Source organism: Callithrix jacchus, chromosome 6, assembly GCF_049354715.1.
Source record: "Callithrix jacchus isolate 240 chromosome 6, calJac240_pri, whole genome shotgun sequence".
NCBI classification, from domain to species: domain Eukaryota; kingdom Metazoa; phylum Chordata; class Mammalia; order Primates; family Cebidae; genus Callithrix; species Callithrix jacchus.
Window position 1 is genome coordinate 112872200 of NC_133507.1, and position 16268 is coordinate 112888467.

Genomic DNA, 16268 nt, shown 5'->3' on the forward strand with positions numbered 1-16268 from the left:
AAGCTGCTTCCCCAATAAAAACCAATATCTTATTTCCCTCTTCTTTATGAGTTATAAAACACTTCCCTCCCCTTCTTCTTCTATTTAATTTATATGTCAGAGATTTTTCTGCTCTAGGGATGAAAATGGAAGACCAGGGAAGAAAGTTGATGAAATAGAGATGATTCAAAGATCCAAAATATGTTATCCTCACTCAATATAAAGTAAATTATTTTTTCTCTTTTCCAATAACCATCATTTCCCTTGATCTTGGAATCACTCAAAAACCTAGCCACTGAGTCCTGTACAAACTAATGTGCTGTCTCAAGATGAGGAGAAACATGAAATATTGGTAGCTGTACAGATTGTACTAGTCTAATTATATTTACAGTTATGAGATACCGCAAATTTAAGAATGCCATTTTTTTCTCATCACTGAGTATTTATTATATATAACAAATACATGGGAAAGAAAAAACTATATTGTGTGATATAAATAGTTTATTTACATTACAGAAAAAACATCAAGACAATGTATACTATTTCAAATATATCCATACATAATCAAATATAGCTGTAGTACATGTTTTCATTGGTGTAGATTACCACAAATGCAAGGCAACATGTGTATATCTCTTGTCTTATTCTTTTGTCTATAACACTGTATTGTGTAGTCCAAGCTCTCGGTAGTCCAGCCACTGTGAAACATGCTCCCTTTAGATTAACCTCGTGGACGCTCTTGTTGTGTTGTCTGAACTGTAGTGCCCTGTATTTTGCTTCTGTCTGTGAATTCTGTTGCTTCTGGGGCATTTCCTAGAAAGTTGGAAAGTTGATAAATCTTAGTTCAATGCTATTACCTTGGTCCTACAGAGTGAAGCTATGGATTAAGCAAATTATTAAAATATTTCAGATGAAAGAATTTATTGTTAGTAGAAGCTCGGATTATTTTGGAAAAGTTTTTATTTTGCTTCTCTGTGCAGTTATCTTTAAGCTTCTATTGAGAATTGAACAGAGGCAGAAGTTAAAGAGGAAGACATTTACTTTGTCCTTAACTGCTTACTCATTAAGGCACAAAGAATGACTCAGCATAATGCAATCAAGCAAGTCGTGAGCCCTTTTATCTCACTTTAAAGGTCTTCAACAATTTTATATTTTAAATGTCCTAAGAATGAATGTTATATTGACTTTTCAATGTTATGAGTTTAAATCCTATCAAACCAGAGAATGAACCAATTGTTAATATTTGATATTAGGAATATTGTTTTGAACTAGCCATTAATAGTATAAATTAGGGAAATAAATTGGTACCAATTATTTAGCATCTATAAAAATCTAATATTCAGTCAAATTATCTGAAAATCTCTGATCTAGTATTTTCTTGTCTTGTAACAAAAAATGCTTTGGCTATGCAATAAGAATAATGGAAAGTTCATGTAAAAGTCTATTATAATAATCTATGAAGTATCAGAATATATCAAAATATATAAATATAACATTACATGTATATCATGTGTGTGTATATGTATTTATATATATGTGTGTATGTATGTTTATGTATACAAATATATACATGTAGAGTTTTAGAGGGAGGATAGGTCTGCTAAAGTGAACATGGAGCAGAAATCACATTCCCAGCTCTTGGGAGCTAGAGATAAAAAGATCAAAAATCCAACTTCTCAACAGGGCAACTCCTTTCATTTTGAAACATGTCTCCAAATGTCCATATTTTTTGTGACACGTGGTGTTTAGGAGTAGGGCAGGTGTTTTGCTAAAATAGTAAAGAAAAAGAGAAAAGAATTAAAAAAAAAAAAGAAAATAAGAAGAAGGAGAGGAGCCAGTAGAGAGATATAGAAGATAGGAGAGACCAGATGAGGAAGACCAAAAATCAAAGGAAATGAGAGGACCTCTGTTTGGTGCAATTCTGTAAATATTTTAGCAAGACCTATTTTAAAATAGGTGTTGACAGACAGAGGTGTCCAGGTCATCAGGAAAGTAGGATTTCTGGGGTCTGGGGAGAGATAGCCTAGTTGGAAAGTCTGGTTTCAGAGCAGAATGTTTTCAAGTGAGTGAAATGAATCCACACTGGGAATTGTTGTGCTTTATTGACTAGTATGAATCCTGGAAAGGCTGTAGGTTTAGTGGTCCTAAGACAGATTTGGAAAAGGCATTACAGAATACTAATTTAGTTTATGTGCTATGCCTCTGCCTCAAAAGCAAATACACTGAGGATGGGTTTTATTTTATTATAACATGGAAAATGAATAAGGCCACATGCCTTGGAAAAGTAGCTTACTCTAATTTGGAGCTCAGTTTAGATAACCTTGAGCATCAGAATACACAAAACCCTTACCAGACACAGGGCAATGTGAGTACTGTGGAGTGTCCCGGTTCTGGCACTAGGCAACCCGGACACCATTTCTGCCTTTGCTGCTCAGCTGTGTGAAGTCAGCAATTTGCCAACTTCTACCTCAGCGTTTCTATCTTGAAACTGGAGATAATTGTTCTTTCTTTATAATGTTATTAAATGTGTGTATATATATGTGTGTGTGTGTATGTGTATACACATATATGATATACACACATAATGTATACTTACATAAATCTTGGTGAGGAAAGGACCCTGTATATTCCAATTGTTTTTATTATGTATGGGAATGCAGCTGGGATTCATGACAGAATTGAAAACATCTAAAATATTTATAGTTTTGCATTTGTGTCAGTAGTTGAAGTAGCAATCAAATTGTTGAGATTATATTCATTAAATATAGGTTTTGTTTTTCATGTACTGATATTGGCTAGATATTAGAGTCATATGGCACAGTTTCCCATGTTTCAGATTCTTTTCTTTGTCTTTTTATATGCAGTATTTTTGCTTTCTTGTTATCTTTATGTTCCCCAGAATCTATTTTAATACAATCCATTGACTCACTTGGCATCTAAACGTGAGAGTTGAGTTGATGAACTCCTCTTGGCTTAGAACAGCCCAAAGCTCTAGTCAATGATCTTCCCTTAAGCCCTTAGGCCAGGAGAGGATTTATGAACCATATTTTGTCTTTTTCAAGAGCAAAAGACACACTTGTCCTTAAAGAAGATAGTGCAATACCATACTAAAATGTATTATGGCCCTTATTTTCTAAAGATATGATACTTTCTTTTATTTTTGTATCTGTTCAAAATAATTCTTAGGGAAACATTCTGATTTACTTCAGAGCTACACAAATGAAGAAAGACTAAATGTCTTGTGAGTTTGGTGAACATCTTAATAACTGCCTTGGAATTTTTTATAGAAGAGTGAAATCAGGTCAGTAAGGGCTATCTTCAATGACTTTTCTGGTTATACAGAACACAAATGATATGCATTTGGCTTAAAGTCCAATTCTTGGTTACCATCGGTTTGCATGCTAATGAAATTAGGCAGGTATTGGGCTTACTCCTTTACTCCAAGCCCAGCTTCAGGCATTGTTAACTAATGATGGTTTTCTTTCCCATTGAAACTAAAGAAAACCTCTCTATCTTTCAACCTGATTCTCCAGGAAATAATTACCTTTTGATTTGACATAAAAACTTGTTGTGATATTTGCTGCATGTTTCTATGTATTTAAGGTTTTCATTTATCATAAAAGTACAACTATATGTGCTTCTGCATTTTGTGGCAGAAAGCTATTTTGTCATCCTAAGATAAAAATGTATTTGTTATTACACCAAGATATGTCAAAACTGATCCAGGTACATAAGGATACTGATCCAGGTACATAAGGATACTGATCCAGGTAGATAAGGATACTAATTCTGGCAGATAAAATCAATAATCTTTATCATCAGGCAAAATTAAAGAAAACAATTTGTACCTCCCCAATATGCTATTGTACCACTCCATTGTCTACAAATACTCTTATGCTAAGGACATAGGACTCATAGAGAAATGGCTTCATGGTCCATGAAGGAACTCAGCTCAGAGGAATCTGATTTAAAAAAGGAGGAACAAGATATCCCTTTATTTGGGTAGCTACCAAGTGCTGTTACTGACCTCGTGATGCAGAGGACCACCACACAGATGACAGCAATCTGAATCGTTCCAATCACAGCTGCGATTAAGACATACTGAAATCGTACAGGACCGGGAACAACATACAGAACACTGTAGTCCTTTTTTTCACAGTGTTGTCCAGTATAACCAGCATCACACCTGGAAGAAATTATAGTGCCCAGTTACCTGTAGCTGCTGCATTCATTTTTATAGTTGATCGATAGGCATTTATTTTCATCACAAAATTAGGGCTCTTTATTTCCCTTTGTAAATAAAAATACTACTTTGAGGTTATGGCTCTCAACTACTTATTTTCAACAAGATTTCTTTGTATTTGTCAGCTATAAGATATATGGTTTCTTTTTGTATTTATGATAATTTCAAACATAGGAGGATTACTAGATAATTTATTTTTGATGACAATATATATATGTCTAGGGATGACTGTTATTTCTATATTTCTGAAAGGTAAGCTTTACATTTTAATTTGCTCTTTAATCAACCTAAGTCAACATGTTTACTTGAAAAAATATTTGTTTCTGATGACATGGGTACAAAAATTAGTCTGTTTGTTTTGGATGAAACATTCTCTATGCCATTATCAGAATAAATGTTGAGAAATATTAGGATCAGAGTTACATGATGAGTCATTAAATCTGCTGGTCAAAAAAGATCATCTGCTGATGATAGAGTCAAATTTTGTTAGAAAAAAGTAAGTATGATGTAAGCAATATAGTTCTGCAAAATAAGATGAGATGTTGTTCACCTGAGAATGAATGTTCCTCTCTTATTCAACCCTGATGGAAAGCTCAGGTAGACAATCTACCTATGAAAATTAGCATGTGTCAATGAAATGAGAAAATAGCTCACAAAAAATAATACTTGAAGGAGATCAGCATGTCATTGATTTTGTATTACTTCATTGAATTTCTCATAACTACATCCTGATAATTTTCTTCTCTCCACCAGGAAGGGTTTAATAATAATGACACTACTGGGGAGTGAGAAGGTATCAGGAGTAACTTCTCAGGTTTGTTCATTCTGCCTGACTTCAGCTGAAGGCCTGTGCTAGTATATTTTGTGGAGGGAAATCATGAGAGGAAGACAGTACTAGTTGGCAGTGGGGGTGGCGTAGGGGCAGGGAGGCAGAATGGGAGGGACGGAGGGGGAGAGAGAGAGAGAGAGAGAGAGAGAGAGAGAGAGAGAGAGAGAGAAACCTTCTGTTGTAAGTCAAAATATAACCTATTTCATCATATGTCACTTGTACTTAATGTAAATAAAAATGTTTTCATTTTGGCTTTGCCAGCTCTGAAATAATTATGCTTTAGACATGAATACACAGCAGGTATTTAAAAAAATAAATATTTATTTATTTATTTTCAGACTCATCATGTAACTCTGATCCTAATATTTCTCAACATTTATTCTGATAATGGCATAGAGAATGTTTCATCCAAAACAAACAGACTAATTTTTGTACCCATGTCATCAGAAAGAAATAGAGTCTTGCTCAGTTGCCCAAGCTGGAGTGTAGTGGTGTGATCTTAGTTCACTGCTGGCTTGAACTCCCGGGTTCAAGGGATCATCCCACCTCAGCTCTCAAATAGTTCCTGGACTACAGGGGCATGCCACCATGCCTGGCTAATTTTTAAATTTTTTTTGAGATAGGGTCTCTCTTTGTTGCCCAGGATGGTCTTGAACTCCTGGCTTCAAGTAATCCTCTCACCTCAGCTTCCCAAAGTGTGGAATTACAGGTGTGAGCCATCGTGGCCAGCCAGTATTAATATTTATAAACTAAATGCAGATATGCAATTTCTTTGCGTCTCTGCTAAGTTTGAAACTGTGAAGGTATAGCTAATGATCTCACTTTGCAAGGCCCCAGGGGAGAGCAGATCTATAGAAAATAGTAAATGCCTGGCAAAACAAGGATTGATGATATTTATGAGAAGACTGGAAAGACTTAGGAAAAGATGATCTCTGAGAAGCAACAATGTTATCTTATATACTTTAGACTTTTTCCATTCATTTGTCTGAGAAGTACTTATTGAGCACATGACATATGACAAGTATTATTCTGCGTTCAGGAGAGTGATAATATGGAGGAACTTGTACCTTTAAAGAGCTTATAACGCACAAAGTACAATTTTAAATTTTACCAGAAGAGTTCAGTCACGTGTTATATAGTACTTGAGTGTGTAAGTTGCACCAATTTTTGTTTTAGTGTATGAATGCTTGTGTGAGTATGTGTGAGTGTGTGTGTGTGTGTGTGTGTGTGTATACATGCGCAAAGAAGCAGATAAAAGCGTTGCTGCTGATCACCCATTCAAGAAAAACGTCGACCAATTTTCTATAAACAGCTATACTTCGGTTTCTACATATTTACTTTATACATTAACAGTTCTTTTTTTTTTTTTTTGAGACAGAGTTCCGCTCCTGTTACCCAGGCTGGAGTGCAATGGCGCGATCTCGGCTCACCGCAACCTCCTCCCCCTGGGTTCTCCTGCCTCAGCCTCTTGAGCAGCTGGGACCACAGGCACACGCCACCGTGCCCAGCTAATTTTTTGTAATATTTAGTAGAGACGGGGTTTCACCATGTTGACCAGAATGGTCTCGATCTGCCGACCTCGTGATCCACCCGCCTCGGCCTCCCAAAGTGCTGGGACAACAGGCTTGAGCCACCGCGCCCGGCCCATTAACAGTTCTTAAGAGGAAAAATTTACCTGCAAGATGGCTCCTGCATATTGATAGAATGCTCACACTTCCCATGCATGCAGAAGCCATTGTAATGTTCCGGACAAGGTACGTGGTGTTCTCTGGCACTTTCTTCCAATTTGTTAGCATTCTCTGTGAATACAGATAAAAGCAAGCACCCCCCTGTAAATACTTTCTTAGCCTGGTAAGATCAACCAGTACATTAAGAAGCAAAGCTATGGTAAGCAAAGATATTTAAAAGGGCAAGAACTAAAGGGCCGTGCTTCAGAAGTAAGAGGCAGAAAGAACTGAAAGACAGATGTCTTTACAATTGCGTTTAGAAATGAAATTGCAAAATTACCCCGTGCTTTTTATGCTTTTATGCAATTTTCTACATCTTTAACGGCCAGTGGTGTTTCTATGAGTTGTCAGACAGCTTTAATTTTCCTCGCATACAGACTGTACATTGATCATGAAATACTCCAAGAAGAAATATCCTATTTTTTAAATTTCAAAGCCCAGCATAATGTCCTTAAGAGTAAATTGCTGTAATACCTTGGTACTTTTGCAATACAAGAGCTTAAAAGTTAAAATATGGCTGTGTTCAACTGTTAAACACACATTTTCCAAGCCGAATGCAAATTTCAACAAATGCATTCTTTCAGCCTTTTAAAATCTATTGCAAACATGATTTTCACTAGCATCCATACATTTTTTTTGTTGCCAAAATAAACCTATTGAATAGAAAATGTTATTTCAAAATCACTTATGTAGATATTCACACATTACACTGAATACTGGAAGTATATTTAAATGCATAATATTTGGCCTATGTTAACAGTGCTATGTGACATCTAAGCTTATGATAAAGAATAAACTTGGATTCTAAAATGAACCCTTTTCCCTGCCATTACATGTTCTACTTGTTTTGACATGTTTTTTATAGATATTTGAATTTTTTGACCTTTGTTAGTCCAAATACATTTGTTTCATATTTGTAATGCCATCTTTAAGTGTCTTTTGAGTCTTTATATGTTCATTTTATGATAAAATTTTTGCCTTTTTTGTTTTTCCTAAATCTGAAATATGATATTCTTGAAAATTTCTGCCCAAACACATGAGAAATACAGCTTTTACGACCTCAATCTGAAGACACTCTTCAATTTGCAGGTACTCTTCAACACCCTAATAATTAGTCAGCAGTAATAGAAAAGGGTAAGTGAATTCCTATTTTTATAAAATGGATTATTTCTACCTAAGGGTATAGGTTTTTAAAAAAATTATAGGTGATAACCATATTCGTCAGGAGATGAAACATGCCTCTGGTATTAGTGAATCAGACAAATGTATTATTTATGATTAAACAGAGCTACAAAAATCTATACATCTTTAAGATCCAGATGCCATCTGCAAAATATTAAAGTTTGAAATAAGTTGTTAAATATGTATAGTGCTTTCTTGTGTAGAGATATTAAATGCATCATTATGATGGACAATATTTTAAGTTACACACCCAAGTTTGTAAGGGATTTACCACTAATGTACTAGAAAGCCTGTAGATGACATTAAAATCATTAGTTTGTTTCTTATCTGTGTCCCTTTAGCTAGGATGGTTGGTGATTTTTTTTGTTGGCATTACAATATTTCCAATTGATAACTGCTATTATACTGAACAAACGACTTCCATGGAGAAAACTAAGAATGTATAGAACTTTTTAAATTTATTCCCTCTTCTTTGAAGTTACTTTGGAATTTTGTGGCATGATGTTTTTGGTAGTAAGTGCAGTTGCAGTAAGCAAATACACCAAAACTGGAGTGGGCAGTGTTGGGTGAAATTTCCCACACGGGAACGTGTGACCAAAATGAAAGCAGGGCAATTTGTGAACCCATGGAGGAGGCTGTGTTCCTTCTGTGCCAGGGCCAGGGGCTACGCACCAGAGCGATTAAACCGTGCACCTGTGGTTTAGAGGAGGTGTTAGCAGTGGGGTTTGTCAGTCACTCTGCTGCTGTAATGAACCAGTTCTCTGATTTTCACTTTTATTTCTGGACCTTCTTCCCTTAACAAACTATTCAATACTTCTATTTAGGGTTCATTAGTAACCCCTCAGTGCTTCTGAACACCTGCATGCAGGGAAATTTTCTGTGAGTTCCCTAAATTTCAGTTATACACTGTCTTTTTTTCAAACACATCTTATTAGGCCTATTTTTCTTTCTGTCAGTTGCAAAGAAGATCAAGAATTTTTTAAAGTGAAAATCAAGGTTTTAGGCTATTTTATTTTTAACCCTGTACCTCACCCCATACTGACAGTTTGTTTCTGGACTCGTGCCATATTCACAATTATGAACTGAAGTATAAGGGAAAAGTAAGAGCTTGTTTGAATGAGACGTTGCCTTAGTGTAGTAAGAGATGGATATTTTCACAAAGTTCATTATCCAGCCAGGGTGATCACATGGGCAGGGAATAGTTCCCATCGTAAAATCTGCTAATTAGTTTACACTTTCTTTATTAGCTTGGAGTGCTCTGTTATGCTGCTCATAGGATACTGTCAAATAAGAAAGCAGAGAGATTGAAAATAAATGAGTAGAAGAAATGATCTCTGGGCAAGAAAACGAGGAATCATCAATATATGTCAACAAATTTATAGTCAATCCAACCAAGTAAACCAGTTGATTGAAAACCTGAATATACAACCACTGCTAGTAATGCAATACACATATTTTAGAAATGAGATTTTAGTATATTAAGAATAGTAGAAACACAGAAATCTAATATCCAAACAAACATGTATATGAAACATAGTGTTTGTGATCTTAATATTTATATATAGTAGGTATTAAGCAATAACAAAGCATTAAAACATTTTAAATTATATAAAAATTATGTATATCTGGAAGTCTGCATGTTTCTTTCAGTAGCTTATGGTTTAGACATCGATTTCTCTGTCCTCCATTTAAAATGAGGTTTAATGTAAGGGTGGTTCTCCTTCTACTAAAATAGACAAGAGGCTATGGTAGAAACTCTTCTTGTCTCTGTTTAAAATCCTCCACTAGTTTCCTGTTTAAATGTTTACAAATGGTTTGTTCTAGATAGTTTCTGACTCTTTTAAGAAACAATTTCTGATATAATCTGAGTTATTTGCAGCAGAGCTAATAGGGCTGCGTGCCCATTGCTAGTCAACACTTCAGTTAAGAGCTATTGACCTGGGCTGTTCTATAACACAGCTATATACATGGTTTCTACCCTGGTGCTTGCAGGGAAAGAAACAGAGAAAGCAAAAGAGACAGAGAATGGCAAATGGTGAGGCCTTACCTTACTGTAACTCAAGAATTGTTAAGTGGGTAGAAAGAGGGCAAAGACAGACTTAGTAGTTCAGACTAAATCAATACAGTCCAGTGTGTATGTGTATGTGTATGTGTATGTGTATGTGTATGTGTATGTGTATGTGTATGTGTATGTGTATGTGTTTACCATTGCCCCTGTCTTCTTTTCCCTAAAAAGCTGAAAATAAGATGTTGTTTAGAGAATAAATCTGTCAAAGGAACACATTATGGATCAAAGCAGAGCTAGTACAGTGTAAAATTTGATGAAATCTACCCATATTTCTAAAAAAAGTGTTTCCCTTTGGACAAAGATGAAAGCTTGGCCAAAGAAGTTCTTAGAGTTAAGTTGTATTATCTATCCCTGTGTTCTCCAAGTTGGTATGTCTTTTTTTGGGGGGGGGGCGGGGGAGAGAGTCTCCTCTATTTCCCAGGATGGAGTGTGTGGCATGATCTCAGCTCACTGCAACCTCCACCTCTGGGGTTCAAGTGATTCTCATGTCTCTGCCTCCATAATAGCTTGTCCCCATTGTTGGTGTCACTGCCCTAGCTAATTTTTTTAATTTTTAGTACAGATGAGGGTTTTCCATGTTGGTCAGGCTGGTCTTGAACTCCTGGCCTCAAGTGATCCACCTGCCTTAGTCTCCCAAAGTGCTGATATTACAGTCGTGAGCCTGCACCCAGCCCAAGCTAGTATGTCTTAGAAAACCAACCTGAACTAGCAAACCCAGAATCCCAGGTACAGAGATAGATGCACCAGGTTGTTAGTTTCTGAAGCCATTGAATATTTTACTCAGTTAACCCATTTCTTTTATGCTGATGCTCTACTGTCTAGTCATTCTTAAAATAATTTGACTTCTATGTAGCCTTCACATTGGAATGACTTTGACAAAACAATATGTATATCTTACCCATTTAACAGTTACATATTTCATTTGAGTGAACTGACTAGTTCCAAATTTCTGTTCATTTTTTGAGGGGGTCACATGTCAGCTTTCTTCATCCCACTCAATTCTGAAGTTCTGTAAGGTCAAACTTCTGCTGTATAGACCAGAGAACTAGACCCTTACCCATTGTGCACTACAGGCTGAGTGGCCTTTGGGGGCTGGTCAGATGATATTTCTCTGGTAATGGCCCACTTTAATCAGGCCTTTATTTCAAATGTACACAAATTCCTAGGCCACTGATTGGTCCAGAGGAGTCTGATTCTGTGTAAGGGTTTCTGAGTAAATTTAGAAAGATCCTGAACTAGAGGAAACATGGAGAATTTAGTGAATGTTTTAGAGGGGCAGATCTCCACTGCACATTTTTAAACAAATAGAGCTGTTCAACAGGAGAATGTGTTCCACTGTAAAGTACTGGGCTGCTGGTGGTATTGACAGGAGCTGTGTTTCTAAGGGATGCTGTAGACTGTTAACGTATATCGATTAGATTATTTCAGAACTCTAAGTTCATTGAATTCTGAAAGTCACATTGATTTTTATTGTTAATATTTACTTATGATTAATATTTACTAACATTTATTATAAAATATTATTTTTGATATGCTAGGAGAAAGATGTAGAGAAATAGAGGTATTATTTACATACATTAAACAAAATAAATTACTTTTGCTTTAATTATGGGAGATGTTACCTTTTGAAAGGGTATAAAATAACTTAAATTTTGACTATGTCTATAATTCAGACATTCTAGCTTTTGAAAGGGTATAAAATAACTTAAATTTTGACTATGTCTATAATTCAGACATTCTAGCCTAGAGGACCTTTACTATGTAGTGTATTGCCTTTCTTTGGTGTAGTGGACCTTAATTCAATTTTTAAAATCATGCTTTAACCTTCCATATGATCTTGACATGCACATGCATGTGAGTGTTACAGTTTGGTTTATCTATTCAACTGTGTTTTGCTGTGGGCCCACAAAATGTATCATACTTTTATAGAAAACCAAAATTTTTGATTTTGAATGTGTATATGTAATCTTGCTATTATTATATATAATGACATTAGAGGGAAACTCCAGTATTGAAATATTCATATTCTTGGACAGCTTTTGTGATTACTTAATTTTACCCTTCACCTACTTACTGCCGTATCTCCAAAGCAAAATGAAACTACTTTTATTTAACTGGAAAAGGAAAAACTAGTTTGTTCTTATTATATTTACATTGTGCCTGGGACAGAAATAAATTATGAATATAGAAATAAAGTCATGATTGTCCCCATTATTGGTTAGAGTTGGTTTCAAAGAAGATATTCAATTCTTATGATTTCCTCTCCTTATCTTATCAGGCATAAACATACGAGGCAGTAAAACCTCATACCTAGCTTGAGTTGCAATCGATGCTTTTTAAAGTCTAGAAAAGCATTACTATTGAATGGGTTCTGAATGTAATGCAGTCTGAGTTTCTGCAACTTAACAGATTCCACAATGGCCTCACCTGCTGTCATAGTTTCTTCAAGGCATAGATGAGTAGATGAGAAGAGTCTCTCCTTTATAAAGCTTCTGGGACATAGACTCAAATAAGAATGCTAGCTAAAAGTGACAGCCTAGCGTGAGGGGCACAGAGAATGTAAGGAACAATCAATTTTCAAGTTTTATAAAGAGCAGAGACCCAGTCATAACATTCTTATTATTTAATCTCTGTTAAAGACTTAGAAATCAACTCTGCAAACCAGAGGCCATGTTTTTCAACATTCTTGCTACAAATTTAACATTTCTTCTACAAGTTCAACATTATTCTATTTTTTCAGAAAAATAATTGAAACTACTTGGATCAGAAACTTTGCTAGTAAGGCAGTAGTATGGGTTGGGAACAGGATGGATGCGAATAAATAGAAATTCCTCTTTATCCCACGATTGATAGGTACTTATATATAATGTGAAATGTGATTATCCTTATCACTGCTTGCACATACTATAAATATTCTTATTGGACATAAAATAAAAATAAAGTGGAAGAAAACTAATTTTCCTGTCACTGCATTCTCAGGCAAGGCCTTGATGACATGATTCAGGAATGGCTGGATTTTAAATTGGAAAAAGTACCAGTATCTGAAATATATATAGTAATTTGGGGACTGGAGTAATTGAAATGCAACAATAGTGGATGATTATTTGCATGGGCTTTTATTAACTCAGTTTCTACTTGTAATATATTTACACAGATAAATACTGAAAAATTTGAAAAATCTTGGGAGAAAAACTTGTATGCAACATTTTCACTTAGGACATCCAAATACAATTAAAATTCAATAATTTGGCATAACAAGGCTCACTAGATATAGTTAGAAATACTGGACCTCAGAAAAATTTATTATTAGGAGCAAATAAGTAGCTCCTTATTTGTTTGCTCTATTTTTTGACTTGGAAATGGCCCTGCTTGGATTTCGAGGCAGGCTGCTGGGAGAAGTTGTGTTCTGCCTTTAATGGTTCTTTTCCAACTTCACCACTCAGTCAAGAGCCTATTAACTCTCAGCAAGTGGGTAAATCCTATCAGTTTAGTGGACTTAGTTTGAAGATCTTTTTTCAAAATACAATATTTTATGGAACTTTAGATATCTTTGACAACATTTCTGTAAATATCAGGCCTTGGGAAGAGGCAGGAATCTATGGTTCATTAGCCTCTTGGGAGTCCAGAGCTGGAGTTGCCTTAAGCTTATCTGGGGCAATTTGCTACAGCTCTCCCCACTGAGTTTTCTCCTCAGCATCTCTTCTTACTTTCAAGCTGCTCTCAGGAGACAAAGTTTGCTATAAACTGTAGAGAAAGGAAAAGCTGTGAGAAGCCATTTTATGCTAAGAATATACTTATTTTTTTCTTTTTTGTCTTGAACCAAATCTATGCATTTCTGGCCAAAATCATTTGCTCGTGGTTAATCTGGACATCCCTTCTTAGTGAGCTTCCTTGGTGACAATGCTGAAAAGGACACTAAGTGACAAAAGAAAGAAGCAACAGGTCAGGTCCCATCTACTTTAGCCTTCTGGGCCATGTGAGCCAAGTGATTTTCTTCTTTCTAGGCTGTGTGTGCAGAAATGGATAAACAGTCAAGACAAAGCTTCTCAGGTGACGTATCTGTGTTCCTCTGTGACCCTGAAATGACTAACCAGCAGAGACTCAAGAGGATTGAGGTTGGAGCATTTACTGGAATATAGTGAAAGCAAAGGTTTGAATAACAGATACAACCCCAAAACTGTCTTTCAGTAATTTATTATATGAATATTTCTTGAGTAGCTATTATGTGTCTGACACTATGCTATGTGTTGTGTGTCCATATGCTGTAGCTATTGGTTGTCTCCCACTGATTTTGTTTATTATCTCTTAAAGACAACCAAGAAAACCAATACTTAAGACAAGACGATAGTAAGTATGTCTTCAATTACTTGAGAATCTTACAACAGGACAATTGTGTTAATACTCAACATGATCAAAATGTGATTAGCATTTTAAAGTAGATTTATAAAATTTCCTTTTTTTCCACAGATTAGGAAACTGAAGTTAAAGTCGGTTAAATTATTTGTCTCAATAACTTACACAACTGGTAAATAGAACGGAGGTTGAAGTCAGGGTTCTTTCCAGTGTACTATGTACAGTATAATAGGAACTTATTAAAATAGACATCTGGCCTTCATATCTTATTTATCATTTGTGTCTTATGACTCCTGATTCTCCCATCTAGATTCTATTGCTACTCTAAAATAACAATTATTTTCTTTTTTCTTTCTTTCTTTCTTTCTTTTCTTTCTCTTTCTTTCCTTCCTTCCTTCCTTCCTTCCTTCCTTCCTTCTTCTTCTTTTCTTCTTCTTCTTTCTTTCTTTCTTTCTTTCTCTCTCTCTCTCTCTCTCTCTCTCTCTTCTTTCTTTCTTTCTTTCTTTCTTTCTTTCTTTCTTTCTTTCTTTCTTTCTTTCTTTCTTTCTTTTTTGCCTTTTAACCCATGAGGCACCTTGTCTAAAGCCAACCCATCACGAATCTCAATCCCTCCATCATCCTCAAGGGTTCGCCATCAATTATCTCCCTTTCATCCTGCATATTCAACTCTCCCTCACTCTTTGCTCCTTTCCATCAGCATTTCAACACATTCAAATATCTTTCTTCTTAAAACAGAAATGAAAAAAGGCTTCTTAATCCATGTCCCTTGGTAGGCATTTTGTCTCCTTTATTCTATTTACAGTGAAACTTACAAGTGTTGTCCCTGCTCCTTTTCTCACTTCTGCACTCACTTATCCTCATTCTTTAACTTGAAGCTCTCTGGTCACCCCTTCGGAGAAATTGCTATGACCAATGTTACCAACAACATTGTTGTTGTTAAAACTAGTACTCTCGTCTCAGGCCTCAGCCATCATAATTTCTTAATAATATTAGCTACAGCTGACCACATCCTCCTTTTTAAAGCCCTCTCTTCGCTGAGTTTCCCTGATACCACCTACTTTGTGTTCTTTCTGGTTATTCCTTCATAGTCTATTGTGTAGGCTCCCATTTTCCAAGTGATTCCTTAAATATTGATACTTCCCTAAGGTTCTTCTCTTGTCACACTTGAAGCATTTTCCCCGAGAGAGCTCATCCTCACCCAAAGCTTCTATTTGTCATTCAACTGCCTCTGACCTCCAAATATTAGTCAGCCCAGATTGCCTTTTTATAGGCTACAGGTGATCACACTTCTATGAAGTTTCTTATCTATGTATCAACATTCCTAGGGTCTCCCAGGCAACTTACATTCATCAGATCCTTCTCCCACTTCCTTCCCCTGCTTCTTATCCCAGGCATATTTATCTACCCATTGACCAAACCAGAAATCTGGGTTTTACTTTTAAATTCTAACAGAGTGAATCACCAAGTCCTGGGATTTCTACTTCTTATGTATCTTCCAAATTTGTCTATTTCTCTACATTTCTACTGCTACTCACTAAAGTCAGACCATATTTCAGCAAATCACCATGCCTCCAATTTTGCCCTCTCGAAATCAATTTTCCACACTAGAGTCAAAGTGATCTTTCTAGAAGGAAGATGTGAGTACATTATAATAGCCCTTAAAACCTCCCAAAGAAATAATTCTCAAGTTATTCCTCATTATTCCTATAATGAGTCAAATGGTAACAATACTCAGAAGGCAATTCAGAATCGAATCCCAGCTTCTTCATTCTCACCTTTTGCAATTCTTTTGCATCTTCCTACACTCATCATATGAAATTTCTCTCTCCCCTCTGGGACTTTCCATATGCTATTCCCTTTACCTGAAATTCTTACTTTCCTCCCTTT

At 35.7% G+C, this 16268-nt stretch overlaps 1 protein-coding gene across 1 annotated transcript in view; it reads right to left on the bottom strand.

The window, feature by feature from the left end:
• Nucleotides 1–400: 400 nt before the first annotated feature.
• Nucleotides 401–16268, bottom strand: part of TMEFF2 (transmembrane protein with EGF like and two follistatin like domains 2) — a 248993-nt gene continuing 233125 nt past the window's right edge. The window contains exons 8-10 of the mRNA XM_002749577.6: nt 6727–6850; nt 4007–4165; nt 401–792 (exon numbers count right to left, since the gene is read on the bottom strand). Of these exons, the coding sequence (XP_002749623.1) occupies nt 696–792; nt 4007–4165; nt 6727–6850 (380 nt within the window). The 3' untranslated portion in view covers nt 401–695. The remainder of the gene's footprint in view (nt 793–4006; nt 4166–6726; nt 6851–16268) is intronic.